This window comes from Cataglyphis hispanica, chromosome 4 (genome assembly GCF_021464435.1).
Source record: "Cataglyphis hispanica isolate Lineage 1 chromosome 4, ULB_Chis1_1.0, whole genome shotgun sequence".
Taxonomy (NCBI): domain Eukaryota; kingdom Metazoa; phylum Arthropoda; class Insecta; order Hymenoptera; family Formicidae; genus Cataglyphis; species Cataglyphis hispanica.
Window position 1 is genome coordinate 779677 of NC_065957.1, and position 27949 is coordinate 807625.

The 27949-nt window shown below is 33.1% G+C and overlaps 8 protein-coding genes and 1 long non-coding RNA gene across 12 annotated transcripts; 4 read left to right on the top strand and 5 right to left on the bottom strand.

Moving 5' to 3' along the window:
• Positions 1-34: 34 nt before the first annotated feature.
• LOC126849084 (acid phosphatase type 7) lies at positions 35-3531 on the bottom strand. Of its 2 annotated transcripts, none has more exons than XM_050590618.1 (8): positions 3168-3531; positions 2912-3044; positions 2545-2739; positions 2132-2459; positions 1863-2045; positions 1585-1804; positions 1308-1502; positions 35-1226 (listed from the first exon to the last, which is right to left on the bottom strand). In XM_050590618.1, the coding sequence occupies exons 2-8, from the start codon at positions 3006-3008 to the stop codon at positions 1131-1133; spliced, it is 1314 nt and encodes a 437-aa protein (XP_050446575.1). In that variant the 5' UTR covers positions 3009-3044; positions 3168-3531; the 3' UTR covers positions 35-1130. The 2 variants fall into 2 exon arrangements, with proteins under 2 accessions (XP_050446575.1, XP_050446574.1); XM_050590617.1 differs by having other exon boundaries at positions 2912-3013; positions 3168-3530.
• A 355-nt stretch (positions 3532-3886) lies between these two features.
• On the top strand, positions 3887-5155 carry LOC126849105 (NADH dehydrogenase [ubiquinone] 1 subunit C2). The gene is made up of 3 exons (XM_050590665.1): positions 3887-4239; positions 4575-4718; positions 4907-5155. The coding sequence occupies exons 1-3, from the start codon at positions 4050-4052 to the stop codon at positions 4954-4956; spliced, it is 384 nt and encodes a 127-aa protein (XP_050446622.1). The 5' UTR covers positions 3887-4049; the 3' UTR covers positions 4957-5155.
• An 87-nt stretch (positions 5156-5242) lies between these two features.
• LOC126849080 (chitin deacetylase 1) lies at positions 5243-11479 on the bottom strand. The gene is made up of 9 exons (XM_050590602.1): positions 11296-11479; positions 7617-7732; positions 7425-7536; positions 7143-7270; positions 6843-7048; positions 6483-6778; positions 6052-6298; positions 5737-5928; positions 5243-5641 (listed from the first exon to the last, which is right to left on the bottom strand). The coding sequence occupies exons 1-9, from the start codon at positions 11345-11347 to the stop codon at positions 5539-5541; spliced, it is 1452 nt and encodes a 483-aa protein (XP_050446559.1). The 5' UTR covers positions 11348-11479; the 3' UTR covers positions 5243-5538.
• Positions 8500-11285, top strand: LOC126849107 (uncharacterized). Its single transcript, XR_007687352.1, has 3 exons — positions 8500-9538; positions 10101-10253; positions 10712-11285. It is a non-coding gene; the product is annotated as an uncharacterized LOC126849107 (long non-coding RNA).
• LOC126849094 (coiled-coil domain-containing protein 134-like) lies at positions 11440-13611 on the bottom strand. 2 transcript variants are annotated; one of them, XM_050590643.1, is made up of 4 exons: positions 13433-13611; positions 12741-12950; positions 12323-12597; positions 11440-11579 (listed from the first exon to the last, which is right to left on the bottom strand). In XM_050590643.1, exons 1-4 carry the CDS (start codon positions 13593-13595, stop codon positions 11460-11462), a joined length of 768 nt encoding a protein of 255 aa, XP_050446600.1. In that variant the 5' UTR covers positions 13596-13611; the 3' UTR covers positions 11440-11459. The 2 variants fall into 2 exon arrangements, with proteins under 2 accessions (XP_050446600.1, XP_050446601.1); XM_050590644.1 differs by lacking the exon at positions 11440-11579 and having other exon boundaries at positions 12157-12597.
• Positions 13612-13726: 115 nt separating this feature from the next.
• Positions 13727-15661, top strand: LOC126849096 (protein YIPF6). The gene is made up of 8 exons (XM_050590648.1): positions 13727-13949; positions 14038-14150; positions 14322-14453; positions 14571-14649; positions 14717-14759; positions 14838-14969; positions 15082-15239; positions 15355-15661. The coding sequence occupies exons 2-8, from the start codon at positions 14097-14099 to the stop codon at positions 15468-15470; spliced, it is 714 nt and encodes a 237-aa protein (XP_050446605.1). The 5' UTR covers positions 13727-13949; positions 14038-14096; the 3' UTR covers positions 15471-15661.
• Positions 15662-15689: 28 nt separating this feature from the next.
• LOC126849074 (tetratricopeptide repeat protein 8) lies at positions 15690-18572 on the bottom strand. Of its 2 annotated transcripts, XM_050590576.1 has the most exons (8): positions 18317-18572; positions 18046-18238; positions 17823-17955; positions 17602-17746; positions 17095-17519; positions 16688-16859; positions 16413-16619; positions 16093-16338 (listed from the first exon to the last, which is right to left on the bottom strand). In XM_050590576.1, the coding sequence occupies exons 1-8, from the start codon at positions 18413-18415 to the stop codon at positions 16222-16224; spliced, it is 1491 nt and encodes a 496-aa protein (XP_050446533.1). In that variant the 5' UTR covers positions 18416-18572; the 3' UTR covers positions 16093-16221. The 2 variants fall into 2 exon arrangements, with proteins under 2 accessions (XP_050446532.1, XP_050446533.1); XM_050590575.1 differs by having other exon boundaries at positions 15690-16619.
• On the top strand, positions 18126-24025 carry LOC126849066 (WD repeat-containing protein on Y chromosome). The gene is given in 20 exon segments (XM_050590562.1): positions 18126-18273; positions 19025-19118; positions 19193-19297; positions 19354-19545; positions 19847-19958; positions 20029-20165; positions 20249-20443; positions 20535-20560; positions 20562-20743; positions 20830-21035; positions 21192-21392; positions 21498-21742; positions 21873-22130; positions 22206-22286; positions 22366-22625; positions 22789-23029; positions 23101-23275; positions 23332-23532; positions 23720-23808; positions 23893-24025. Coding segments are annotated over 19 exon segments (2997 nt in total). The 5' UTR covers positions 18126-18273; positions 19025-19094; the 3' UTR covers positions 23960-24025.
• Positions 24026-24218: 193 nt separating this feature from the next.
• LOC126849067 (calponin homology domain-containing protein DDB_G0272472-like) lies at positions 24219-27910 on the bottom strand. The gene is made up of 7 exons (XM_050590563.1): positions 27226-27910; positions 26095-27135; positions 25762-25932; positions 25479-25663; positions 25030-25408; positions 24813-24927; positions 24219-24697 (listed from the first exon to the last, which is right to left on the bottom strand). Exons 1-7 carry the CDS (start codon positions 27679-27681, stop codon positions 24495-24497), a joined length of 2550 nt encoding a protein of 849 aa, XP_050446520.1. The 5' UTR covers positions 27682-27910; the 3' UTR covers positions 24219-24494.
• Positions 27911-27949: the final 39 nt, after the last annotated feature.

The window sequence follows — 27949 nt, forward strand, 5'->3', positions numbered from 1 at the left end:
TATATTATACATATATACGTTTCTATTCTTGTTAAAAAAAAATGCGGTTTTCCTTTATTTATTATTTTTTTTTTTTTTTGACATAATCTCAAAAGATTGTTTTTAAAAATATAATTATATAAAAATTTCTTTAAAAAACAGTGACAAAATATGAATCTTTCTCTTCTTTACTCATAAAACTGAAATCGTTGCTAGACTTCAATGGTGTTGGCACAAAATAAATTGTGCATAATTGTGATCAAAGTGCCTAGTGAACGATTATTTCCTAGTGCAAATAATGTATTACATTTAAATGCAAATATGAAAATATAGAATAATCACATAATTATGTGTACCATTATCCTATTTTTACCTATCAGAATTTAATCTATATCATTTAGATTGTAGATTAACTTTTACATTTTTTGAAAATTTATGAATGCATAGAATATTATATATAAAAGCTACAGGTTTAAAAATTTATTTAGCTTGAAAATATGTTTGTCATATAATTATATAAGTAAGAGCAATCCGAACATAATGGTTCGAATAGTTTCTATCCGAAATAATAAAGTTGCAAAATATGTAATATGAAATTTCGAGAAACTCACACATGTCTAATTATAACGAATTTTAAATCGAAAAGATTTTCTGATAAACAGTCAAGGCTATTTGTTATTTACGTATCATTAACTAGCAATTAATTATGAGAGCTAGATGGATATGAAATCTTATACACTAATACTATATATTATTAATATTATATTATATACTATCTCTCTTTATATATATATATATATATATATATATATATATATATATATATATGCGTGTGTATACACACACACATATATATATAATATTTTAACAATTAAAAGATTATATTGTATGTTTTTTTGCATTTGCTAATTTTTTACTTGTTCACATGCAAATTTCGCTATTATTTTATTGTTCATGTATACATTTCGATCATAATATTATCCAGCCTATATAAAATATGTACTAAATTTGAATTGCAATTGTAAAATTATACATATACAGCCAAAGTGAAGGAAAAATCTTATTAACAATATTACTTGAGAAATTTTTTGACATGTTCTTGTCTGTGTTTTCTACTTTGTCACATGGTGCTAGTTAAAATCACGTTTATATTATCCTAAAGCAGAAACTTCTACATATTGTGGTAAAGGATTCTCTTTCACAAGCCAAACTCTATCTATAACAGCACCTTCTTTATCATCGGATACCTATTATTCACAACAGAAACAAAAAGTTTTATAATTTTATTAAAAAAAATGACATTAATTCGAAATTTATTCATGCCATACCTGTTCTAGATACAAGTGAGATTTGTTGAACACCTTCATTCTTGTGTATCCATAATCCGAACTGCGATAAGCGGACCACACTGGTCGATCGGGAATGAACTTCTCTCGACCTTCTTTGCAACCAGCTGAACCAGTAATTATATGTACAGGTGCTTTGTAATTTTTATACGGTTCTTCATAACTACCATTATACACCTATATGTATATAATTTGTTATTACTAAAAGCGTGAATTTTTTCCCAAAATATATGAATAATACGATTGGTTGGACAATTACTTGAAAGTTATACATGGGCCACAATCTTTCATAACTGTGTTCGTGTGCCCAGATTTCTAAATCCACTTTATATTTGAAAAACAGATCCTCCAGTCCAAACCAATTTAAAAATGGCAATCCAACTCTAATCAGACTTTGATGATTAGTGCAATCATCTGCATTTGCATTGCTGCAATACATTGGTCTATGTCCAAATGTTACTATCCATGGTCGGCGAGCTCTATAATCACAAATTTTCTATGAATTTTTATCATTTTAATGTCTAATTGATCACATACCTTGTCTCAGGTTTATTTGCTTCTTGTAGATCCTTAGCCAACCATTCGTATTGTTTAACCATTTGCTTTATGCCATAATTCATGAAATAATAAGCTTCAGTTTCTATAGCAACGAAATGTACAGGACCTATATTAAAGCTATACCACAAGCCTTCAGAGTCACCTGGCATAGTAAATCGGGCCCTAAAGAACATTGTTAAAACGCAATTTTTTTTTCAAGTATTCAATAAAATATCGGCAATAAGTTGCGTGGAATCATTCAAGCGTACCTATAGTTACTAAAATTATATTTCTCTTCGTGATTTCCAGGTACAGTCATGTATGGTATATAAGCAGCAACAGATTCAATTTGTCGCATAAATTCATCACCTACGCGGGCATTATCACTATGCATATCATAAGCAAAATCGCCAACATGAATAGCAGCATCATATAAACCACGTTCTGTCTCTTCCTGCAGACGTGATAAACTCTGTGCATTCTCATTACCCATATCACCAAAGATAACTATTTGCGGTGACCAATCTGCAGAATCTTCAGGCGCGGTTCTCATATAAAATACATTTGACCATCCATATCGGCTGCCGCAATGATATACTGTTTGATACATCATAAAAGTTTCTTACTAATGCCATAATACAATTTTAATCAGTAATAAATGATAAAGTACACAATATCTTACTATATTTGCTGTTGGGTGTTAAATTTTTTAGCCATACTTTGTGGATATATTGTTTCTGTTTTTTCTCACCACTATCGATGAAAAGAGTAGAATTTCCTTCAGCTCGCAAAGCAAATCCTCCTATGCCATATTCTACTATTGATTCTTCAGTATTGCTCTTTGTGCTCCAGGTGACAACAATATCGTGAATGTTATCTGAAAATTATACACAAAAGATAGATGCACATATATTAATTATCTTTTCAGTTATTATTCAAATTAATACACAAAGAACTAAGAGGCGTAACATTTGTTTTAGATTATAATAGTTTCTGATTTCAAGAGTTTGGCAATTTTCTATATTTTATATCAACATAATAAAACTCACCACCATAGGAAAGATGTACAGCTTCCGGCTGATAATGTATCACACCGAATGTGGTGGAGAAAAACGATAGAATCACAAATATGTTGTGTAGAAGCATCTTATCTACACGTAAAACAAGATTGATGTATTGGCACTGATCAAATAAAATATTTTAATTAACTAGCATGATTACACAGAAATGAGTCAGAACAAAGAGTTCGGTTACATACAAATTAATTGAAGCAATTTTACAACATTATCCTCAAACGTGTCATACCTGTTTATAATTTAATATGATGTATGTTTTATCTCACGTCTCACACGAATAAATAATGCGAGAGAGACCGATTTTTCGAAGGCTCACATATCAAAAAACGGTGCGCAATAAAGTTTTATCTAAGAAATAAATAGAAAACGTCATCGGAAATGCATTATCGTTTTGACTCAGCTATGCTCCAAACAGAGTAACTCCCACTTTGTTATGTCAGCATCAGCCGATCTGTCATAATAATCAGCTGTTGTCAGCGTAAACATGATTGACAATCGAGCGCTTTATATAGTCATCACGCGAGGTCTCTGATCAGATCAATTTGAAGTTAGAGTTATTATAGGGACCCTATTTGAAGTCAGAAAGAATCAAGGGATGGTAGATTTAACGGAAGTCCGTCATTTATAGATCACATTTTGGGATGAGGGGGTGATTTAAATCTCTTTAAATCTCAGGGGAGTCCCTTAGATCTGGAATACAATCACAAATGTATGCATGGTGCCTGTACATATACGCAACTTGATCTATAAATGGCGGAACCAATCAGAGTGAGGAACACTATCCGCTCCACGAGTTAACCTGTCCATTCGAAAACGCCATTAGATATCGGTCGATATGAGTGCTTGTGTCCAATCGCACTTGTGTCCAAATGAACTTCTCTCACTTTTGCTTTGGGAGTTGGTGACGATGATAAAGGTCCTAGATTGTCACAGAATCGCCACCAAACTATTCTTTCGAATCGATCATAGAAATTATGTATGCTATGGAATCGATCCACGCTCGATTATTTTCATAATTTTCATTCACTGCCGTGCAATCTCGAATTTCTTGAAGCAGAGCAGTTCGCTGCTTCTCGTGATTGTTGCTTCAGTCTTAGAATAGTTCACAAGAATGAGTAAACATCATACACATGAGATAAGTGAGCATCCTGAAGTTCAATGGGCTCTGGACTTGCTTAAACCAGATCCCACTTATGAGCTCGGTGTAATGCAGAAATATGCTGGAGAAGTAGTATGTATGGCAAGTGGTTTTGCAATACCATGTATAGCAAATTGGTTTAGACGCAGGCCGTTTTATGCGGGTGAGTAATTATATAATACTTTAATAAAATTATAAACATGATGTGTTATGTTACATTTTTTTTCTTCTGACTTGAACTCATGTTATTATATAATGCTTGTGCTTATGTTTACATATATGTGTATATGTATGTGGCAAACAATTTGAAGCAATTAATAATCGTTTCCATCTTTATTTTTATACATATTATAAAAAACTGATACTTTTATGATAATTTCTAATAGATAGTAAAATTATATAAAGTTCTTCTTGTAGTTCTTGTTGTTATACATTACTCTGAGCAGTCAACTTTTAACAGTGCAGAGCATTAGACTAATGAATAATATTTATATTCAGGAATACAAGTACATCTTACATCAATGGCAGTAGGATATGTTGTATCACAAATTCTTAAGAAAATTGTTGATGATTATCAGGCAGAACGTGATACTAGATTAAGAGATTATATTATACGACATCCAGAGCTATTTCCTGAACCAGGTAACATATCTCTCCCTATTTTCAAAAAGAGATAATAAAACGTATAATTAAATAAAATATAAATTAACTTTTAATTTGTATTATGTAAAATGTATTTATATATAATTAAGAAAAAGAATAACCACATATTGGTTGATCAAACTGATTCAGAATGTTAAATGAGTAATTATTTTTTTTCTTCTTTTTAGTACGTGTGAAATACAGCGAAGTTTTTCAGGAGTGGTGTCCAATTCGTTAGGTAATTATTACAATATATTAGAAGTGCTGCATCTTGATTATGTATTCTTTCATGCAGATAGACAGTGCAGTTCAATGCAATAAATATAGATATATTGTGTGTATGTACATATTAATAAAATTTATAAAATATATATAAAATATATTGTGTATTATGACAATAGTAATAAAAAAAATAAAAATAAAAAAAGCAGGATAAATCATCTTCAAAAAGTAAGATAAATAAGAGAATATACAATGTGATTATTTCAGACTATCTTCAGAATAACAGATGGATTTTTATAAAATTTTATATAGCATCAAAACATTTATTTTTCCTTTTAGATTGAGCAGTATGTCTAATGTTATACATGCTTGTGAATGATTGTCGAGTATATGCTCTATATAAGAATAACAGTATAAGTTTATGTACATTTTGAAAGATATGAATTAATATTTCATAAAATTGTTCCAATACTGAAATAAGAAAGATGCTTGATGTTGTAGTTGATAACAGATTTATCATGTATGCACAACATTTTGATAACAATGGACGAAACGTGATCTGCACTAGAATTAAATCTAATTCATTTAAGTGAGGTTCCTATTTTTTTTCAGGATTATAATTGTCATTATATAGTCCTGTACCCTTTGAATCTCCTAACCAAGGATACCTATTTGGGCATTCTCTACATGTTTCCATGTACCTGTTAATATAGTGATAATTTTATAAAATTATTAAGGTATTAAATAATTTCGATGTATAGAATTAAATGTATTAATGTATAGAATCAATTTCTACCTTGTTGTTGTGAAATTTGCTTCGGCAGGCTTAAAGTCTAAAGCACATTTATGTGGATTGTTGCATGGTGGACCTGGCAAGTTCTCTTTCTTCTTACATGACCATCCTTCGAAATTATGCAGAGCTTTAATCGGTTTCGGATCAGTCATCCATGTTAATGCTTGCGTGGCTGTTACAAAGTAAACATCAGGTCTGTAAAAATATCCATCAATTACTTTTTTTTTAAATAAATATATTAAAATATATTATTAAATATTTCAAAATGTTTTGAGAATATTTTTTTGATAGAAATATGTTTCATATTGTTTCACTCACAGTGTTACCACCCAATCGAGAAATTTCGATAGACCACGTTCAAGCTCTTTAATTTGGAACCAATTAGTATGGAAAGGCATCATGTATGGCGCTCTGTTCTGTTCGTAATATCTATTAAAGTCCTCTTGCAACCATTCAAATACTTCTTCAGGATCATGATTGTGAAGCACACATTGATCCAAATAAGGACAATGTCCACCTTCATAACTCTCCACATAATGCGCATTTAGGGGTAGTTCCCAAATACCTATGATAATACTCAATTAATATTTTCTAAACATTTCTTTAAAAAAATTCTATATCAAAGATGCTACTGTTTATTGAAATAACAATATGTTTTCTCTACTTTATCTTTCGCAGTTCTAGTCTTCAAATAGTTACTACATTCATATTTTACATCGACGAAACTGAATTTTCATCACTTTTATTACCTTGGAAGGATTTGGTGGGACAGGTGCCCGCCTTACATTCGTGCGGGATCTTATAATCGAGAGTATATGGCCAGATTGGCACCTTTAATGGCGAAATTCCTATACTACTATCGTATATGTATCCAAAATCCTCGAGTACTTTGTACTGAGTATTGCGACCAGGTTTCAAATAAGGCGCTCGCATACCAACCACTTCACTGGTCGAAATGTTACTGAAGTGTTTCAGTATTTCACGCATCCCGATCATCTCGCCTACCCATTCTTCATAGCCTTTGTCCTCCAGGCCTTTCTGAAGTCTGAAAGATATTTGCTTTATCAGCATAATGAACATTTCGACGCAATTTAAATATATCCACTCACGAGATCGTCTCGGTCGCAACTTCATGACCGTCGTGCGCCAAACTCTGGACCATATTATAATTGCAATACTCGTGAGAGATGAAAAACGTACCCCTCAAGGGGCAATTGTTGGGATTCAGACGATCTTGGGTGAATATCTTCTGATAGTGATCGAAATTATTGTGATTTATCGCACCATCGAATGTCATTATTATCATTTGTGGCGTCTAAAATGATTCAAGGTTCAAATTGTATCTATATGTTTGAATCTTTAGAAACTGTAAATCATTGTGAAGATCTATAATTGGATCATCATTTTACCTCTTCTGGTTGAAGTCCGCCTGGAATGATCGTACCGTCTCTGGAACAGAAACAATACGGAAGCTGACAGTTTGCCGTGTCGCAACGCTCAGCCAAATCCGTGGGCGGCTCGGTTATTGGCGCTGGTGCTAGAAATTAAAAGACACCATTATCAAAATTTAGGAAGATTATACATTTCGACGAACGAATGAAGATTAGGAATGAAGACGCGCTCGAAAAATAATCGTATAATGATTAGATGAATTGAGAAGGCTTATAACTTCCATAAAAATATTCGCTTACTAGCCTCGATGGGTCCGCATCGCGCCTCGTTTTTGAAAGTGCAAAACTTGCTGATGTCATCAAAGTGCAAGCCCGATGGACATCGGTTCAGATATGGATATCCATCGACGCACTTCCGGAAAACAGAATAAGAAAATATAATTACGAATGCAAATCATAGTAAACCAATGATAAAGATGATCATGTAATTACCTGATAAAACCTTCTGCATGTTGCCGGATCGGCAAAGTTGCCATTACCCTGGCCTTCTGGACACCTGAATTCCTCGTCTTTCTTATCCTCATCCTTTTTGCTCTTTTGACTATGCACTGAAATAGAGAAAGGCGAGAATCTGAATATAAAAAGGAAAGTGTACGAGGTAACAATTTTTTATAGATATGCAAAAAATGTACTTCTCGTGAAAATAACGAGAGCTATTTCAATTAATCAACTTCGCACACGAACCAAAATTTCATTTTGTTGCGCTCACCGAAATGTTTTTATTCGTCAGCAAAAATTACAAATTTAGCAACCTAGCAATTATTTTAGCAATCTATTCCGATTCCGGAAAAAGTGAATTTGTTAACATTTTTTAAAGAGATTTTTTTTAAAGAATGTATCACACCTGATCTTACGATCGTATAAGTAATTGAGAAAAGTGCTCGAAAGCGAAGTCTGAGTCGGGGAAATGTCAAGGTTGGGATCGCTTGTTCTAAACACGTTTATGCTCGAGTGTATTTGCGCTCTTGTATTCTGGATGAGATCAACTAACTTAATCAAGTACCTACGTTCCACCTACTTTTACCGCGTTCTTTTTGTCAATCGTTGTTACGCTCCCAGAGCCATACAATTATGATCAACAGCGACAAAGCGGTGACTTTAATGAATGGATGAACTGGAGTCGCAACTTAAAAGTTTGTTTTTTTTAATTAAATTATTAAATTTACACATAAAATGCGTTTTAGAAATTGAACGTTAAGAATTGCGACATTTTAACTCTCGTATATATTTTTTCGGTTTTGATTGACTAATAGTGTCATTATATATATATATATATATATATATATATATATATATATATATATATATATATATATATATTACATCATCAAGACAAAGAGATAACAATACCAATGGCATCTCGCGTATATACAGAAAGTGTATAGAAAATATAGGCGGGAGAAATTTCAGAAAAGAGGTTTGAGAAAGCGAGAAACGCATGATTGTGGGCATTCCAATATGTTTGGAAACGTGAATGCGCACAAACTAATGTTCGGATCGTATTTATGCTCCTTTCGGCGAAATGCAAATGTGTTAAAAGATGTATAAAAAGAGAGACGCGTATGCACATAGTAAAATGAATTTCCAGGAATTAGCATATATTAAAATCCATTTTACTGTGTTTTCTCGTGTTTTCAAGTCGGACATTTAAAATTATCTCAAATAGAAACCTATCATGTATCGGATATTAAAATTACATCATAGAATGCTAAAGTTTCACCACTGATATGCGTGAAATATCAATGCACACTATTACTACGAGATATACTAAATAGTTTCGATTATTGTTTTTAAATGTTAATTTAAATTTCGCAAAAAAATGTTAATGTAGAAGTTTAAATTCGTTATGGGTTTATTTCATCACATGATACATCGTTATTTTTGGTTGACCAGTTAAGTGTATATCATATACATTTTATACAGAGAATGGACCAAGAATTCTCAAGTACCAAAAGAGCTCTTTAATTATTCCACATGCGCGAGTGTGTGTTTGCATTCACAATGTGCGCAAAAAATGAACAGGTTTTCACAAAAAGACTCTTATAATATACATTCTTGTAGCAATAAGCAAATATGCATGAGAGTTAAGCAGAATGCAGTCAAAGTTTTTAAATATCTCGCATTTTTCTTACTAATAAATTAAACATTTGACGTTTCTTTTAAATGTATTAAACTTAACATTGAAATTTAGACAGGAATCAAGACGGAAATAGGAAGAGATGTCTGAATATAATAAGAGAAACTGTACGATACATGATCAATGGAGATTCGAAGATATTAAAAATGATGTGCAAGAGCTGACATACAGAGAGAAAGTAGCACCTGCGAAGATTCTTCCCAGTGACCTTATAATCGTTACGTATAGCACTTTTTCATTCCGCGCTTCCCTTTTGCTCTAATAATATTGTAATTAAATTAAAATTAGATAATGTTACGCACATCTAATCATGAGAAGATTATATTTTTTAAACGTTACACGCATGCTAATCAATGTTTCCGTTTAAATCTCGAAAGCGTTCGCGTTTCCTTCCCGTAGAAACGATGAGGTAAAATAATAACATGATTCACAGAGGAATTATTATTGCAATACAAGATCAGAGATTACATCTGAGGAGATACTCGATAATCGTGTAATTCAATCGCACTCTGTAATTAAAGTTCCGCAATACCGTGAAATCGACGAACTCACTTTCGTCGAACTTCCTGACATAGTGCAGCGGATGTCTATTAAAAAAAAAAAAGATTGCTTAAAACAAACAAGAATTTATTCTTGTTAAACGAAATTCTTAATCTGTGGAAGTCAGGACATATCTTTCTCTTTTAATTTGTCTTGTCTGATTCTTGATGAATAGTAGAGAATTTAACAAAATGCAATTTTGTGAATAAGCTATCCTTCAATTCATTTATTTTTTGCAGGATAACAACCCGAAAACATAACGATGCATAACATAAATTATCAAGAGAGGTGCCCGCGATCATGGATGTCAAAAAGATTCGTTTAATGGTAAAGTGGAAAGTGAAGGTACACGTACCAGTGCACGTTGGCAATGACGTTGTTTTCTTGCTCAGGTGCAACATTTCCTTTTATCGTTCAGACATACGCACACGTGTGCGATTGCACGTGTACATGTACACACACGCATATATCATATGCGCGTAAAACAAATCTTATGTAAACGCGAGTGAAACCTCGCTGATGTACCGAATTCGCCAGTGTCATCTCTCATTTTCTCGCGAATTTTTTGTATTTTTATTATAAACTGGTCAAGAAATTCTTGTTATCATGTAAACTTTAGTTAAAATTAAAGTATAAAATTAAAGTATTTTTTCTATCTTTTTCTATGTATATAATAATCTACAGATCAATTTTTGAGTATGAAGTGCTTTTAATTTTTCGATTTTTTAATTAAATATTTATTTTTAAGAAGTTTATATATCTCGGTATATAATATAAATATAATAATATAGTACTCGGTAGTATAGTGTAGAATGTGAGCGTGAACTAATTAATATGTAATTATTTATAGATTGTTAATTATATACTTCTTTGTTCGTGCGTACAATATTATTGATAAAAATATTGGCCATGAAGAGAGGAGTAAAAAGAGAAAAGAGTATGCCGGAGAATGCTCCTTGAAGGATACCATCGACCCAAAGAAAAGAAGCAAAAATAACACGTTAATGACGATATGCTAGAATTGATCAGACGTAATTCCAAGGAATTAACAAGAAGCCAGACGTCGAAGCAATATATATAAGAATCTAATGTTAGACAATCGTCTTGGAATTTCGCAATTTTTGGAAAGTAACTCTGTTGCTAAGTGTGGACGATACGTCAAGAATTGCTATGCGAGTAACAAAAGGAATTTTATTATCAGTATCAACAAAAATTTAAATTAAAATTTCGCAATATCCGGAAAACGGTTATTATATGTTAAGTAACAAAGAAATATCAGAGAGAAATGTCGCGCGGCGCCAAGCGAGAATTTAAACAGTTTCTCTCATTTTCCGACTTTCCCATGCGGATGGATATAATCCGATTTATCAGAACAGGAACAAATTAACAGAGAGAAAGGTGATCGATGTCGGGAATAAGCGAGGGCGCGCCTACCTGCTACGATGGTCAAGACGGCGCAGAGGAGCGCCGCTTCCTGGAGTCTCATCGTTTCGTGTCTCGATATTTTGGAGAGAAGCCGGGTTCGGTTTCGGGTTTCGCTCGCACGTTCAGCCTCGTTCAACTCGTGCGATCACCGCGATCACGGGGAAGACGTATCATTAGCCGATTGCGACTAACAGATCCACCAGGCTGATCCGCTGCCACGACACTGTCGTATATACGCCATAGCCGCCGGCGCGGCACTTCTCGAGATCTGGCCGGCAAGGTACCGTTCTCAGCTCACATTGGCTGACTACTTTCTACCGGCCCGTCGCCGTAAATCGACGAGAAAAGCGTGTCCCTCTCATATCAGACACGATGTCGCAGCGTGAGATTCATAGCTTGCTCACGGTTGAAGTTACCTTCGAATACCTCGCCTCGCTTGTTTTGCTTTCAAAACAGGGACAGATTGCCCCGCGACAATTTTTTCTCACCAGAAATCGCAAGATCACGCGAATTGTATGAAACTATATCAACGATAATCGTATTTGTTAGTAGATCACAACGTAACAGTTTCTACGCAAATAGAAATGTGATTTGTAATTATATAGTTGTAGCATTTTTATTTAATATTGAAAAAGATATTTTTTTATCGAAATTCTCGCGTGCGATATGTATAACAATGTCCGCGTAATCCAACAATATTTTACTAAATATAAATGGCGTGTTAAGCTCGCACAATCTTAATTATCCTATTAATCGCAACTGTATACTATTATATTATAGACATTAAAAATATATAATGTCTTTTTGTCGAAATATATGCTATTGTGGGAAGCTCGTTACTATTAATCTTGAATGATATAGGATGAAATATAGAATCCATTTTTCCTAGGATTTTAATAATATCGTAGGACTCTTAACGAAGGGATTTAGGAACCGGTCAGAAGAATCCTCTCGCAGCGAGGACGGCTCATCACAACTCGATTTTAGCAATCTGCGGTCCTTTTTTACGTTTTTCTTTTTTCACAGACTTCTTCACGATATCCTCACGATGGTATCCAGCATGGGTAGCGCTCCTATACGGATTAAAATAGCTCGGATCCCGTTCCGTGATATTCAGCTCCTGCTTGACTAGGTGGATCATCGTCATGGTCGATTTGTTCAGCAAGTGGCGCATCTGATTGGTGAAGTTCAAGGACCAATGTATCGTGGAGTTCCATCCTTGCTGCGTCTTTAGTATCCTGTGAGTTATGTCCGGTAGATGCAGAATAATGTCCCCGAAGAGCGCGGTGTTCTCTAGGATGCTAGACAATGCTGCGATAAATATATTTCTATTATTATGATTTTTAATTAATTTTTTTTTCAATAATTTCAAATTACATTTACTCTAAATATATATATATATATATATATATATATATATATATATATATATATATATAATTAAATAATTGTACCGTCTTTTACATTGGTATCTTTTGGAAAAGAGCTATTGTCCGGTATGAAACCGGCCTTCTCGATGACATTTTTACTGGATGCGATGACCTCCATTATTTTTTCAGCCAGTACCGTGATCATTTTGTACAAGCGCTCGTAATTGTCCATCTTTAGGAGAGTTTGTATAACTTCTATATGATCCTTACGCCGTTGGGCGAATAGTTTCTTGACTGTGTTATAAAAATAATTTGAATAGATGTCATAGATTAATTGCTTATCAATTTCACAACTTAAAATAATTAAGATATAAAGTATATATATATATATATATATATATATATATATATATATATATATCTTAATTATTTATATCTTATTAATTACTTTATATCTTAATTATTTTAAGTTGCGAAATTGATAAGCAATAATCTATGAAATCATATATATATATATATATATATATATATATATATATATAATATAAAAAGAATGAAAGTAATATGCATTAATCTATTTTCCAATAAGTAAATTCTTACTTTGCAATGGTAAATCATAACTTTATTTTTCTTAGCTATATCTTTATATATTTAAGATTGAAACAACACATTCAAAATTTGGAAAAACAGAGAAAAGTTAAATATGTAGAAGACAATTACGAGTAACAAAGTTAATGAAATGCAAAGAAGAAAGAAAGAAAAATGAAATTCGATACATAATTCTTCATCGGATTTGTATTCGCCGCTCTTTTGCGGTTCACTGATGATTGGTCCATCAGTTTCCACCTGCACATGCGCGATAACTGTCAATGTCATCACGATCACAACATAAACGAAAACTCGCCAATGAATTCGTGATTGAAACCACTGGAACATCATAAGAAAATTCTGCCAGCAAGCAGGCGATGTCACTGATCAATCGTAGCTTCACCGCGATATCATCAAGATAAATTAATTGCAATTGATTTAATTGATATGTCATTCGAACATATCCACGCCGCAATCTTCACTACTTACGATACCGATGCCATCTACCGAGGGTTTTTTTATCCAGCCAAATGTCATTTCCAGTTCTCCGGATCATCGAGAATTATTATCGGCGATTCGTCTTGATTCGATAAACCGGCCGATCGGCGATTAGAATATCACGAATAATCCAACATAAATGCGACGTAATCTTCATGATTTCATGTCGTTTTCGATAATAGCGAATCGCAAGTGTAAATCTGCGAGGTAAGAAAATGTCGCATTTGACGAGCATGTTATACACAAAGTGTCAATCAGCTGTACACGTGACGACTTTTTCTCGATATGTTTAAAGTATATCATCCTCGGGATCGTCAACGCTACGCGCTTCTTTCTAACTCCTCGCAATAATTTATGTCTGCGTCGGCAGTAAACATGGCGGCGATGGACGGCGAGACAAAACTCGACGCAAGTATCATCCTGTTACGAACGTAACGTCATAATATTTTGAAATGTTTGAAATTTTTTTCTGCCACAATAAAGACTAGGACTACAATTTTTCTAGAGATATATTTTTGTATTTTTAGAAAAAATATATGTCAGATTTAATATTTCATATTTGTGTTACATTTTTAACAGATGTACGATGATGTTACATACACTGTCGATCCTCAACACATTGAGGGTGAGATGACAATAGGTACAAAGCAGAAATCAACTTTAGGAGAGCCAGAATTTAATACATTAGATGAACCCATTAAAGATACATTTGTAAGTGTATATTGTATCATCTACTTTATTTCAATTTCTTTATTTCAAGATTTCTTTTGTGAAGCGTAATATATATAATATTTTCTTATATTTTTATATTATTTCTATTTGATACAGTTGAGGGATGTTCGAGCAGTAGGCAAGAAGTTTTTCCATGTTTTATATCCTAAAGAGAAAAAAAGTCTACTAAAAGAATGTAAGTCTACAATACTTATCTATGGTATTAAAAAAAAAAATTAATTACAATATATATCATATTTCAGGGGATCTATGGGGACCATTAATATTATGTACATTTATGGCAATGTAAGATATATCTGCAAATATATATGTGCATACAAAATTTATAAATTATACTTCCATTAATTTATAATTGCTATTTAGGATACTACAAGGTTCCACTGATGCAGCAGATAATTCAAATGATGGAGGGCCTGAGTTTGCAGAAGTATTTGTTATTGTGTGGATTGGATCTATGGTTGTTACATTAAATTCAAAGTTATTGGGTGGAAATATGTAAGTTAGACTACATGTCTATATATATGTGTGTATCTATACAATTTTTAACTTAATTATTTTATGGGAATAATTATATCTCTTAAATATATGCAATAATTCAAAATTGCAGATCTTTCTTCCAAAGTGTTTGTGTCCTAGGATATTGTTTATTACCAACTGCCATTGCATTAATTTTATGCAGAATTATATTAATAGCGCAGCAAACTACTCTTCTATTCATCCTGAGATTTGTGATCACTATGATTGGATTTTTGTGGGCAACCTATGGTAAGTATAGCGTTGATTTTATTATATTGCATTAATTTTTAAGAAACTTGTATGTCTCAGTATAATTTTTCTTTTTATCTGAATAAATATATTAAAATTTATGTTAATATTTTAGCATCTATGGCATTCCTTGGTGATAGTCAACCCACAGGAAGGAAAGCATTAGCAGTATACCCAATTTTTCTTTTTTACTTTGTCATATCGTGGCTAGTTATATCCCACACTACATAAGATGCAATACTATAATTAATCTGTCACAAGACTGTCGCATTGCTTGGACCTTCTATATGAATTCCAGAAGACAAAAAAAGAAAGAGCAGAAGGAAATGCAAGTATTTCATATATGATATTTTTCAAGTTTCATATTTGAGCATATTCCAATATCGTGCTTTTGTGAATAATACACTATATATATATATATATATATATATATATATATATATATATATATATATATATATAATAGACAAGTATTTATTATCTCCTTAGATTATCATTCAATATGTCAATTATAAGATTTTTAACTATATTCTAATCTTACTAAATGCACGTTACGATTGAGCTAAATTTATTGTACAAAATATACTCTCTCTTGGAAGTGGAAAAATGGACAAATTGTCAAATTATTGAAACATAGATTAAAATCGTTGTTTCATAAAAATTTCAGTCTATGTTTCAGTTGAATGTATCTAATATTTATACAGATTTAATAAGAGAAAATAGGCGATGTATTATAAATGATTGCTTACATCATTGAACTGCATTTGAATACTTCCTATACTTCCATAAATTTTAATGATTTTTTTTTACTCTATCAAGTCACAATTTTTTAATAATAGCAGATGTAGAAGTTTCAAACATAATTTGTACTTTTCTGTACATGTACATTATGTGTATATAAAGTATTATGTTTAAAAAATATATACAACATTGAATAAAACAATCTAATGTAAAATAAGAAGGATCTTTTTCGTTGTACATCTTACATATGCGAGAAGTATCTTTGTAATTTCTGTAAAAGAATTTTACTGTCATAGTGTCCGGGATAGGCGAGCAACGATTTTTGTACTGCGATATAGCTCGTCTGTAGATCTCCAACCTGTGTATATGTTGGAATGAATGTGCGATATTAATCGGCATATTGTGTATTAGGAGCAAATCAGAAATAATTACCTCGTAAGCTAAATATGCGCTATTAAAATGCGCCTCGTATACATAGCTAGCGATGTTGGCTGCCGCATGGAAATAAGTTCGCGCCGCGGTAACATTTCCATTACTCATTTCTATTACGCCAAGATTGTTGTAAGCCAAAGCATGTCTATTATCACTCGCAATGGCCAGTCTCAAACATTCCTCGGCCATTATTAAATCTCCTAACGTCTGCAATCGCCATACATTTTACGTAGCTTGTATTTCAAGATAATGGATTATGAATTGTATGTACATACAATAGCAATGTGAGAAATGTTGTACCACACATCGGCTACATTTTCATCGGTCGCGAGATTTAATGCTCTCTCGAAGCACGATATAGTATGATCGTATTGCTGAGCGTAGAAGCAGCAAAGTCCGAGGTTATTGAATAACTCGGCATTGTGTACACCCATTTGCAAGAGACGCCTAGACGGAAGAGTAATATATATGTTTATATATTGAAATTTAATGTTATAAGAGTAAAACGCTAAAAATACAAGTAGACATAACACGATACAAGTTAAAAAACAAAATAGAAATTTTTTTTATTATGGAGTGAAAAAATATTTACAAAAAAATATTTACATTACTTGTATTTTTAGAGTTTTAAATATATACATATTGTACATATATTGTATCTAATATAATGATACATGTATACCTATAATAACGCAAAGCTAGCTCCGGCTGATCATTGTAAAAATGATGCATGCCTATACTGGCAATTGCCTCACTGTGAGAAGCATCCTCTTGCGCGATCATCTTATAATATTTCATGGACATCGTTGTATTATTTAGGCCCTCGAATATACGACTCATCTCTGTGAGGATTGTAACATCATTCGCGAAATATTCGAGGCCTCTCTTACACGTATCCAGCGCGGTCAAGGGTTGATCGAGCCTAACATAAACCCTGATCAATCGCAAAATCGTCTCGATATTTTTATGATCTTTTAACGCCGATTTGAATTGCTGCTCCGCATCTCTCACTAATCCTAAAGTGTAATAACACTTTCCCAACTGAACTTTCCACCACCAATCTTTGTATTGACAGACTTGGGTCGCCTGAACGGCCAAGTCCAACGCCTACGATATTTTTAAAAATTAGTTTAAAAAACAGTATATTTCAATAATCTATACATATACGTATATAGTACGCACGACTCACATATCTCGCATCGTGTTCATGATAATATATGTATTCAAACAATGGTTTTGCTATGCTTTGTTGATTAGCATATTTAGTTATGTTCAAGCGCGATAACTGGATAAAGGGTCCACCCGGCTCCGTTAGCATCGACGCAGTACCGAGTCTTAAAAGATGATGAAGATCTCAATTTCCTGTTGATATTAAATACATGTGCTCAGGCACGTTATATATATATCTACCTAACACTACGTCCTGAACTTGCTGTAATCGGCCTAGCAGTCATTGCAGTTCTCGGTGTTCTCAATGCTTGTTCAATCGATTGAGACGTCGCTGCCTGAGTGGCAGGTCGCACTACCCCAGTAACAGGTCTACCTTTAGAGTATAAAATCACCCTCAAGCTAATTTATAATATACTCAGAGTAAAAATTCGAATTGGCACTTTTTAGGAGAGTTACAACAAACCAGATTGAGATTTAGGCCGTACTCCTTGACCGGTGTAACTGATACCGGGATTTTTCAACGAAGTTCCTGGCCTAGGCATCATCGATATCGCATAATTGTCTAACAGAGTCTCCGCGATTCCCTCCTCCTCGCCTTCAATATCGTCCACGTAGACTTGCAATGTTAAGGCACGCATTTTCAAGATCCACACGGCCTGGCAATCCAAGTCTCATAATGATTTACAGATAGGTAATTACTATTCTTTATATATAAAAAAAGAAGCAACATATACCTGATCCAGTGGATTTTTCCTTAATAAATCGGTACATATTGCGGCGCACGCCTCGTATTTCTGCCGACTGAATAAGCTCAAAGCTGTAAATAATTCCATACTCAATAGATCGTAAATTTCCTCAGAACGAAAACTAATTTCATCGCATTGATCCGATTACACTATGCTCATGCTTTAAGCAACTGTCTACCTATACAAGTTATACAATATATGTATGCGGAGTTTTATCGATTATTCTCCCCTCATGTTATTTCTTCCTTCAATGACGTAAGAAAATTGAATTAAATAAAAAAATAAAATTTAATTTAATAAAATTTAAAATATTATTTTCTTATATCATGCTTTCAACGGTACAACAGAAATAATCAATTAATACAACAGTGCATAAAAATATGATTGGTATTTGTTCTTAATTATGTGAGGCACGATATATATTCGATATAATTTTTGACATTTTCTTCTCAATGTAAATACAAATGAATAAAATTGATTGATATTAATACGCTTCGATTTCGCGAATATGATTTTGATCTATTAAAAGTCATTACATTTTTATTAGAAAATTTTTATTAAAAAATTGCAATGGCATTTGTTGGTAATAATCATCTGAGGTTAGAGAAAAAAATTATCAATTGCAATTCGCAATGCAATTTATAAATATATAAATAATAAATTTATAAATATATAAATATATAATTATTGTTGTAGTATACAAGAAGAATTCGAACGATATTTCGAGAAGAAAAGTATAAGAGAGCAATGTACCGAAGAATCTTTGATGCATTTACATAAAGCTTTTCTGGTACGCGTTTATTAAACATTTATTTTTTTTTATTTATTACTATTATTTTATGAGAATATATTGCTTGCATTTAGACGACAGAAAATGAGGAAATGGATCCCTCTCAACTGTATGACGCTTTTCAAGACATCCTCCAGATAAAAATACCTCAAGACGAATTTCAAATTTTTTTCAAAAAAGTCAGTCAATCATTACTTTAATTATTTCTGGAATTTCATATAATTGTCAATTTCAGATAGATATAAAATTCCGTGGTAAAGTAACGTGGGACGAATTTATTTCCTATTTGCTGGTAGAATTTGCAGACATAGATACCACTGTGCAAGCACAAATGTTGGAAGCGCCGTTAACGGATCTACCGAGATTATTAAGAACGCGTCATCGCACTCCTGTCTGCAGAATTACATTTTGTCCTGAAGTTCTACCGGTATATATGTCTCTGAATATCAAAGAATTTGATGTGCAAATCGATCATATCATATAGACCTTTCATTTTGTCAGAGAGAGAGAGAGAGAGAGAGAGAGAGAGCGCATTATTATATCAAAAGATAACTTTTTTTTTATCTATAATATGTTATCTATAGTATGTATTAAAATTGGTTTTCTTAACAAAAAAAGGGAGAGAATTGATCAAATTGTGCATCAATATCTCTTACAAAAAGTATGTCTGCGAACCGCTCTTTGTTTACGGTCATCTCACGGTGATTTATTATATTTATAATCTTTAGGATAGAAGTACGAGTTTCCGCAGCGGTTGTTACCTGACTGTTAGTCGGGATGGGATGATTAACTATTGGTCGTTAGATCTCGAGTATGAGCGCTCTGTGCAATCCAAGAGTAGTTAGTATCTCTTCAATTATCTCTTTTTCTTCTCGATACTTTACTTCGGTACTTATACTTTTTTTTATAGTATATTTAAAGATTCAATCGACTGTCATAACTGATATGATCGTGCTGCCAGATGTTCAGATAGTATGCACGAGTTCGACGGAACGCGAGTTGAGATTTTATGACGCCGCGGCGAAGAAATTTGATCTTTGCGTATTGGTCAGTGGTGATATAGATTTTATGAAATATCAAAAATTGTAATCCGATTCACCTTTAATTAATCGCACACATTGTATTTCTAGATATCCAGTTTGGAGAACGCAGTAGTATGTATGCATTATTACTTCAGTGTAAACATTGAGGAGAATTCCTATATCATCCTGGGTGATACAAGTGGATCTATCATAATCGTATCCTTTAATCCTATGAATAAAGGACCTTTTAAGCAGCGCACTACCCGTGACGCGATCATGCTTCGTTACGATGATGTCATGAAGGTATACAAGGAATATAAAATATATACATTAAATATACATATTAGATATACTACTCTGAAAAAAAAAATTACAAAAAATTATTACAAATTAGGGAGAGCTGCAAGGATTTGAAATCACGGAGATTTAAGAACATACACACGAACTGGACGAGCCAAGTGGCTTATTATGGAAGCATGCGAATTTTCATATCGAGCAGCCAATGTACTGTTTGTTCTTTGTGCGTTTACGATATAACCGCAACGAGGATGCAATATAAATTCCAAGTTCCCATGGGAGTATCCTGCTTTGCACTCTGCGAAGGTTTTCTTGTTGCTTTACAATTTAGCGCGTCATGATTAATCCATTCATTTTGAAGCTGTTATTGATTTTGATTTTTTTTTTCTCAGAGAGCCGCACACTAATAACGGGTGGACCGGATTGTGTGGTCCGCATTTGGAACCCGTTCAATCCAGGAAAAGCAAATGTCATACTTCCAGGACACCATTCAACAATCTGCGCACTCGCTGTGATAAACGCCGGCAAGCGTATTTATTCCTTGTCAAAGGACAGATGCATAAAAGTGTGGGATGTCCCGGCCCAAAATTGTATTCAGGTTGTTGAGAAGTTATAATTGTCGAATATAATATTTTTGCCTCCTATACTCTATTTCACGTTTATGCAAAATTTTTTAATGATATAATTATGTATATATATGCATATATACATCATATAAAATAAATAATAGAAAACACACATTTTTCTCGAATAGACGTACTACAAATTACCCAGAGAACTCAGTGAATATACGCCAATGACCATAGTATTTAATACGCTGGCCCGTACGATGATCATTGCTAGCATGATGATAGCCGTTCTTGTTTGCGAGCAAGTAATTAACGAGGAATATTCGGATGGCTACACGCACACAAAAGGTGTTAGCTGCGTTCTTTATAATCAGCTCTTTCGTGTGGTGAGAGATCGTTTTAAACTTCTTTAAAAATTTAGCGTTACTTATTTTTACGAAAAAACAGTTATATTCCTATCTATATTAGTTTATCTATATTAATGTGCGCAGATTATTTCTACCGGATTGGATTCGTGTATCATTGTTTGGGATCCTTGGTCTGGACGCCGTTCACGTCTGATTAAGCATGCTCATGGTATTATTCAATATGGGCAATACGTCGATATCGAGATCACGGCGGCCTGTTTCGAGGATTCTGAGCAATTTTTAATTACCGGTGCTAGAGACGGATCGTTGAAAATATGGAATTTCAACACCGGTATCTGTATACGCAATGTGATGATCGACTATCAGTGGTATATAATGGACGTTTAAATAATGAATGCTTACATAATATCTTTCTATAAATCTTATGATATATACTTCAGAGACTTACAATATTCTAAAATAATTGTCGATTTATATTGTTCTCATTTTTTTGTATAGCGAAATAACCAGTATTACATGGTTTGAAAATCGAATCCTGTGCTGCGGCTGGAACAAATATGTTACCGAATTGGCAGCTTTCGCATCTAACACGTACAAAAAAAATTGGACACTCAGTCACACCGATCACATTCTATGCTCAGATATAAGATTCCCTCAGCTACTAGTCACCGGAACGTATAATGGAGAATTGATTCTTTGGAGACTTGAAACGGGACAGCCTTTCAGGAAGTACCAAGTGATCGATGTTAGCAGAAGGTGACGCTAGTTTGTGATATTGTCATGAACAAGAATTGAACGCAAACGGAGACAATACGCTAATTGATTTAATAGGCACATAACGAGGGAAACAAATGCGCGGAAAGAATTCATACGATCTAATGACATGGACAGATCTATAAATCAACGAATTAAGTAAATTATATATTTGTAATTATAAAAAATATATCTTTTAAATATATATTTTAAGCTTTATATATTTTTTGTGAAACAGAAAATTTACTCCGTGCGCCCATCAAGAGTCAGCATTGAACATAATTCGCGTGATAGCAGTACGCGCGATAATCTTTCTGAGTGCGCGAGAAGTGAAACCAAATGTCGGTACACTCTTGGTCGCCCTTGATTCCGGTTTGGTGCAAGTATGGACACATCATCCAGCGGCAGGATTTTTAGGAGCTTTCACGATTATCCATACTTTACGCGATTGCGCGACATCTTTAGCTACCGATCCTGAAAATCAGTTTCTCGTAACAGGTTTTCTCTTTTTTTTCCTAAGAATTTCTCAAGAGATTGACTTGAAATTTAATTTTTCGAATAATCTTTTCGAATAAAACTCAACTCTTTGTGAGCTTCGAGTATTAAAATTCTTTCTCAAATGTTAATAATAATTTCTTTTCTTTTAAACGTTTCTTCGAAGGACACAGCATAGGTTATATAAAAGTTTGGCTTCTCTCAAATTACATGCTACCAAATCCGCCAAAAGTGTGCATGCCTCTACTGAGATTAGAATTTCCATTCTTGTGGAAAGACAGAATAAACGGAAGAGCAAAAAGAGCAGTGCGAAATCAGACGCTGCCGCTCCTGTTATCATCAGTACGCGGTCATATGCGAGGAATTACTTCCCTTCAAATTATTTATAGCGCGCGAATAATAGTCAGGTATGTGTATTATAAAAATATTGACTTTAGATATATTATGATAAATCTCAAAGATTTAAACGAATTAACAGCGGTAGCGCGGATCGTACAGTACGTTTGTGGAGTTTCGGTGGTCGTTACATATCAACACTCGGCACGTTCAGAGATTGGATCCCGCTCTTACCCAATATATCCGTACAGAAATATTTCGAGGACTATAAGATTCCAGCGGATATTAAGCGATTTGCCAGTTTCACTACTTTAAAGGTAAATAAAAGATTTGTATATATACAATGTGTAAATCTCTTTATGATGATACAAAGGTACTTCATGGCGGTATGAGACAAATAGAAATGGAGATCGAGGAAACGGAGATCGATATATCGAAAGAAAGTTTTGAAGAGGTGCGACACATACTGCATGGAAAGGAATTAGATAGATCAGTGCTTGAGAATTATTATAAATCACAATTGCCTAGCAAAACGTATCAAGAACATTACACATTGGACACTACTTTGCCATATGTGAGTACATACATGTAGTCACATATATTTTGTTTTATAATATTTAAATATATTTGTAAAATATATGTGTAAAATATATGTAAATATATATATATATAATTTATATAACAATTTTTTTGCAATATATATATATATATATATATTGCAAAAAAATTGTTTAGCTTATATTTAATTTATGTATTTGTAGATACCAATTTACACACATTTATCAACATGCTCTCTAAAACCTGTAGAGGCGCCAAAGACACTTTTACTTGGACAGAAAATGGAACTTGCGTATGAATATTTAATTCAAATTACTGAAAAAGTATATTTCCAGAATATTTGTTCGATATTTTAAAAAACTATTTTTAATTTCAGTAAAAAAGTATATTTAAGAAGAGCAATGAAACCATTACACTTGCTACCTGATAAAAAATCTTTGTAAAACCATTTTATCGAATTGATATCTTATAATGAAAACTTGTAAAACTTACAAAATGTAAGTAAATTAATATATATTTTACAAGGATCCAGTAATTGAGATCGTTAATTGACATGATCGGATTTAAAAATTTAATTTAGATAATATTCGACATGCTCGAATTCAAGTATTAATTTAGATTATTATGGAGATTAATGACTCGCAATTGTAAAAAAATATTTTTTGATACACTCATTTATGTACTAACTACATTACATGTACTAACTACAGGCTTTAATCTACTTATCGAATACAATATGTATAATGACTGGTATATAAATAAGAAATGAAAACTATGATTTATCAAATTATAAAATACATACATTTTGTCACACTATGAACATCAGGATATAACAATGAACAATTTGCCCTCATGTTTTTCGCATGCATGCGATATTCAAATTATTGATTCAAATATCATCACTTGTTTGTTGCATACATATGATAATAGCTATATATGTGTGCTTATAAGAATTTGTAAGTGTAACATTAGATTTAATTACGACTCTAATCTGTTTTTCATCATGGAATAACGCGGCGGTGTTTTCCAGATTGCACTTGATGTACGTTCCAATCGTGTTCTATCTATACCAGTAAATAATTCAGCTAAATTTGGTGTACACTTACGAGTATCGAATAACTTGAAAACAAATTCCTGCGCAATGTATCGTTGCAACCCAAGTTGCGCTTTACGAACATGTGCTGTAAGTTAAAAAAAAATATATATATATATGTTGTCTCCCATATATATACATATGTTGTCTCCCAAATATATACATGTTTTAATTTTTACTAAATATACTCAAAAAATACATACGCTGCGCCCAATACGGTATCTCGTGTTTCGGTCTACTTTCATCATCCGAATCATCATCATCTGGATCGCTATCCAACACATAATTTGTCACACCTTGATTTTTAGCTTGTTTATACTGCGAAAGAAGATTATAAAACAATTAAAATTAATAGAATAGTCTAATTATATCAATGTGCAAATAGATTTTTTTTTTTGAAAAAAAAATATATGTTCTCACTTTAGCTTGAGCAGCAAGCATCTGATTTTTCTGTTTTAGTGCCTCAGCAGCTTGGGTTCTTGCTTCCATTTCCTTACGTTTCTCAGCTTCTTGTTCCCGACGTTTTTGCTCAGCAAGCAAACGTTCCGTTTCCTCTTGCTCTTGCAATTTCTGCAATCTCTGTTGCTCTTCTAGTTTGCGACGTTCTTCCTTCTCTTGCGCTCGCTGCAATTGAGCAAGACGCTTCTTTTCCAATTCTTCGCGCTGCTTTTCTTGCATTAGAAGGGCTAATCTTGCCTTTTCTTCTCTTTCTCTCTCAGCTTTTTGCCGTTTCACCAGTTCTTGCTTCTCCTTAGCTTCTCTTGCTAATTTATTTTTGAGTTCTTTTTCCTGTCGTTTTCTGGATATAAAATATATGCGATATATTTATTCAACAATTATTATATTTTTTTGCATTACAACATTTTTACCTTTTCTTTTCTTCTGTTTGTAGTCTCAAGGCTTCTTCTCTCTTCTTTTTCACATCTTCCTCGTGCCGTCTCTTATCTTCTAATTTCTCCACTGATGTGGCTTTACTGATACTTTTTGGAGGTTGAATAAAGGAATCTATGTTACTAACGATATTCGAACGAGAAGCGGTTAATGCTTTCGGATACTAAAATCAAAATACATGTAAGATATCTATGCAAAGTGGTATTGTGGTAATATTGTAATGCAATATTAAAGAAATAGAATTCAAAACACTAATCTTACATTCAAAAGATTTTGAGCATGCGAAGGAGTGTGAATACGATTCACAGATGTTGAAGGCTGGATCATTCTTATTTTGCTCAAAGGTGTCACTTTTTGTAATTGAGTTTGCTTTATATTTGATTTATCATTTAGCAATAATTTGGCAATTCGTTCTGGCATTTGCTCCTTATTCTGAAAAAAACATGTATTCATGAAACATTAATGGACTATATCAGAGTGACAAATATTACAAAAAAAGAAAAAAGGGGGGAAAAAAAAAATTATAATTATAAATTATGAAAATCAAACTGATATAAATAGAATATAATTAACTTTAGATGTATGTTTTATTACCTCTTTAAATTCTTCATTGCCTTTCTTTTGTTTTGCTAATGAAATCCTCTTTGCTTTTGCAAGCGACTTACGAGCTAATATTTGCGCAACATTTTTCTCTGAATTATTCGTATCTATTCCAGTAGCAATCATTGCACGAGTTTTCGTTCTAGTTACTCTAACCGGAATGTCTACATCAACTGACTTGGGACTATACATCACTGCTTGCTCAAAAGCTTCAACTCGTTTCTTTACAGACTCTTTTGCATAAGGACTGAATAATGCGTTCGATTTATATGTAATTTTAGCTTCGTGTGTGGCTGTGGATGCAATCATGTCTTTAATACGCGTTTCCATTGGTGTATTAGGAATTTCGTCCTCGCTAGACATCGAGATCGCGCGTGTTTTTTCGTTCTTAATATTCTGCTTCTTTTGCTTTTCTTCAGGTGATGATTCATCATCTGTGATTAATTCATCATAATTGTTATATTGTATAGTTTGTTCATTTGATTGCAAGTTATTCCTCACACTTGTTCTTTTGTTTGATTGTCCATTCTTTTTACTTGGTGCTTTTTGTATTACCACTGTTTCATTTAATTTCTTCTGGGACACACGTCCCAATACCACTGTAGCATCAAATATTTTTCCAGACAGAGCAGAACTAGATTTCATAGTTGAATTCATGATTGGAATAGGTTTTCCAATTGCATCCTCGTACATAGATGGTTCTTCAACGTCATCAATATTTGACATCACATCATTAACTTCATTTGCTTCTTTTTGAGATTTTTTAGAGCTTGATCTACTAGAACGTATTGATTTTGGCGATTCAGAAATATCCCTTTTCTTAATTTTTTCAACTTGTTTAGTTTTTGTAAGAACTACAACAGGTTGTTGTTCATCAATTTGTTCAAATTTTTTCTTTGTTGTTCTTCTCGTAGATCTTTTTATTTCCATTTGATTCTCATCTATCTTACTATATTTAGAACCACTCTTAGTATCCTCTTCATCAGAACTACTTGTCGCAGACTTTTTTCTCTTGATCTGACTTTCCCTTTTTATCTAATATAATCATAAAAAATCATATAAATATAATTTTCTACAAATTATAATATATAATATCATATATACAATATAAAAAATATTACTGACCTTTTTTGTAATGACATTCTCATTTTCATTTTCATCAGATGGCTGTCTCAGTTTTCCAGACAAAGTGATAGAGTATTGTTTTTTGATATTATCTGCTGCTTTCTTGGATGCACTTCTCTTTACCCTACCACCTACCATCTCCTCGTTCGCTTCTTGCTTCTGCTCATTAAGAGATTGAAGAGAATCCACTGAGGAAATATCTTCTCGTTGAAATACCTCATTTTCTGGTATAGTTTCGATACGTTGAACCGCTTTCTTCCGCACTATCTTCGGAGTCTTCACGACAAGCGGGCCGGATGAATGTTGTGACAATTGAGAAACCAATGCTCGAAGATAAGTCACACTGTCCTCGAAATTCTCGTCAAGACGCTTTCGTAGTTCCACGCTACGATTGTGGATGCTTAGAAAATCCTTTGCAATTATATCTCGAATCTCGTCTTTCGATTTGATGTTCATGATGAGAGAGTGAGGATGAAATTGTTCTTGAAGTCGCGTGTCAAAACACGAAAACACTAATGTCAAATTGAATTCTTATCCCAACAGCGCAAGTTTCGGCAACATAACGCGTATTCGAAAATAATATATGAGATAATATTTGGATACGAAACCGTAAGTCAGACTACACGCTACACATGAGCGCGCGTCGCTTCTTGGCGGGCTCATCCAAGACAAGACTCGTCAGGATCTCCAACCGCAGGGAAAAGTAACGACTTTTCTATTTAAT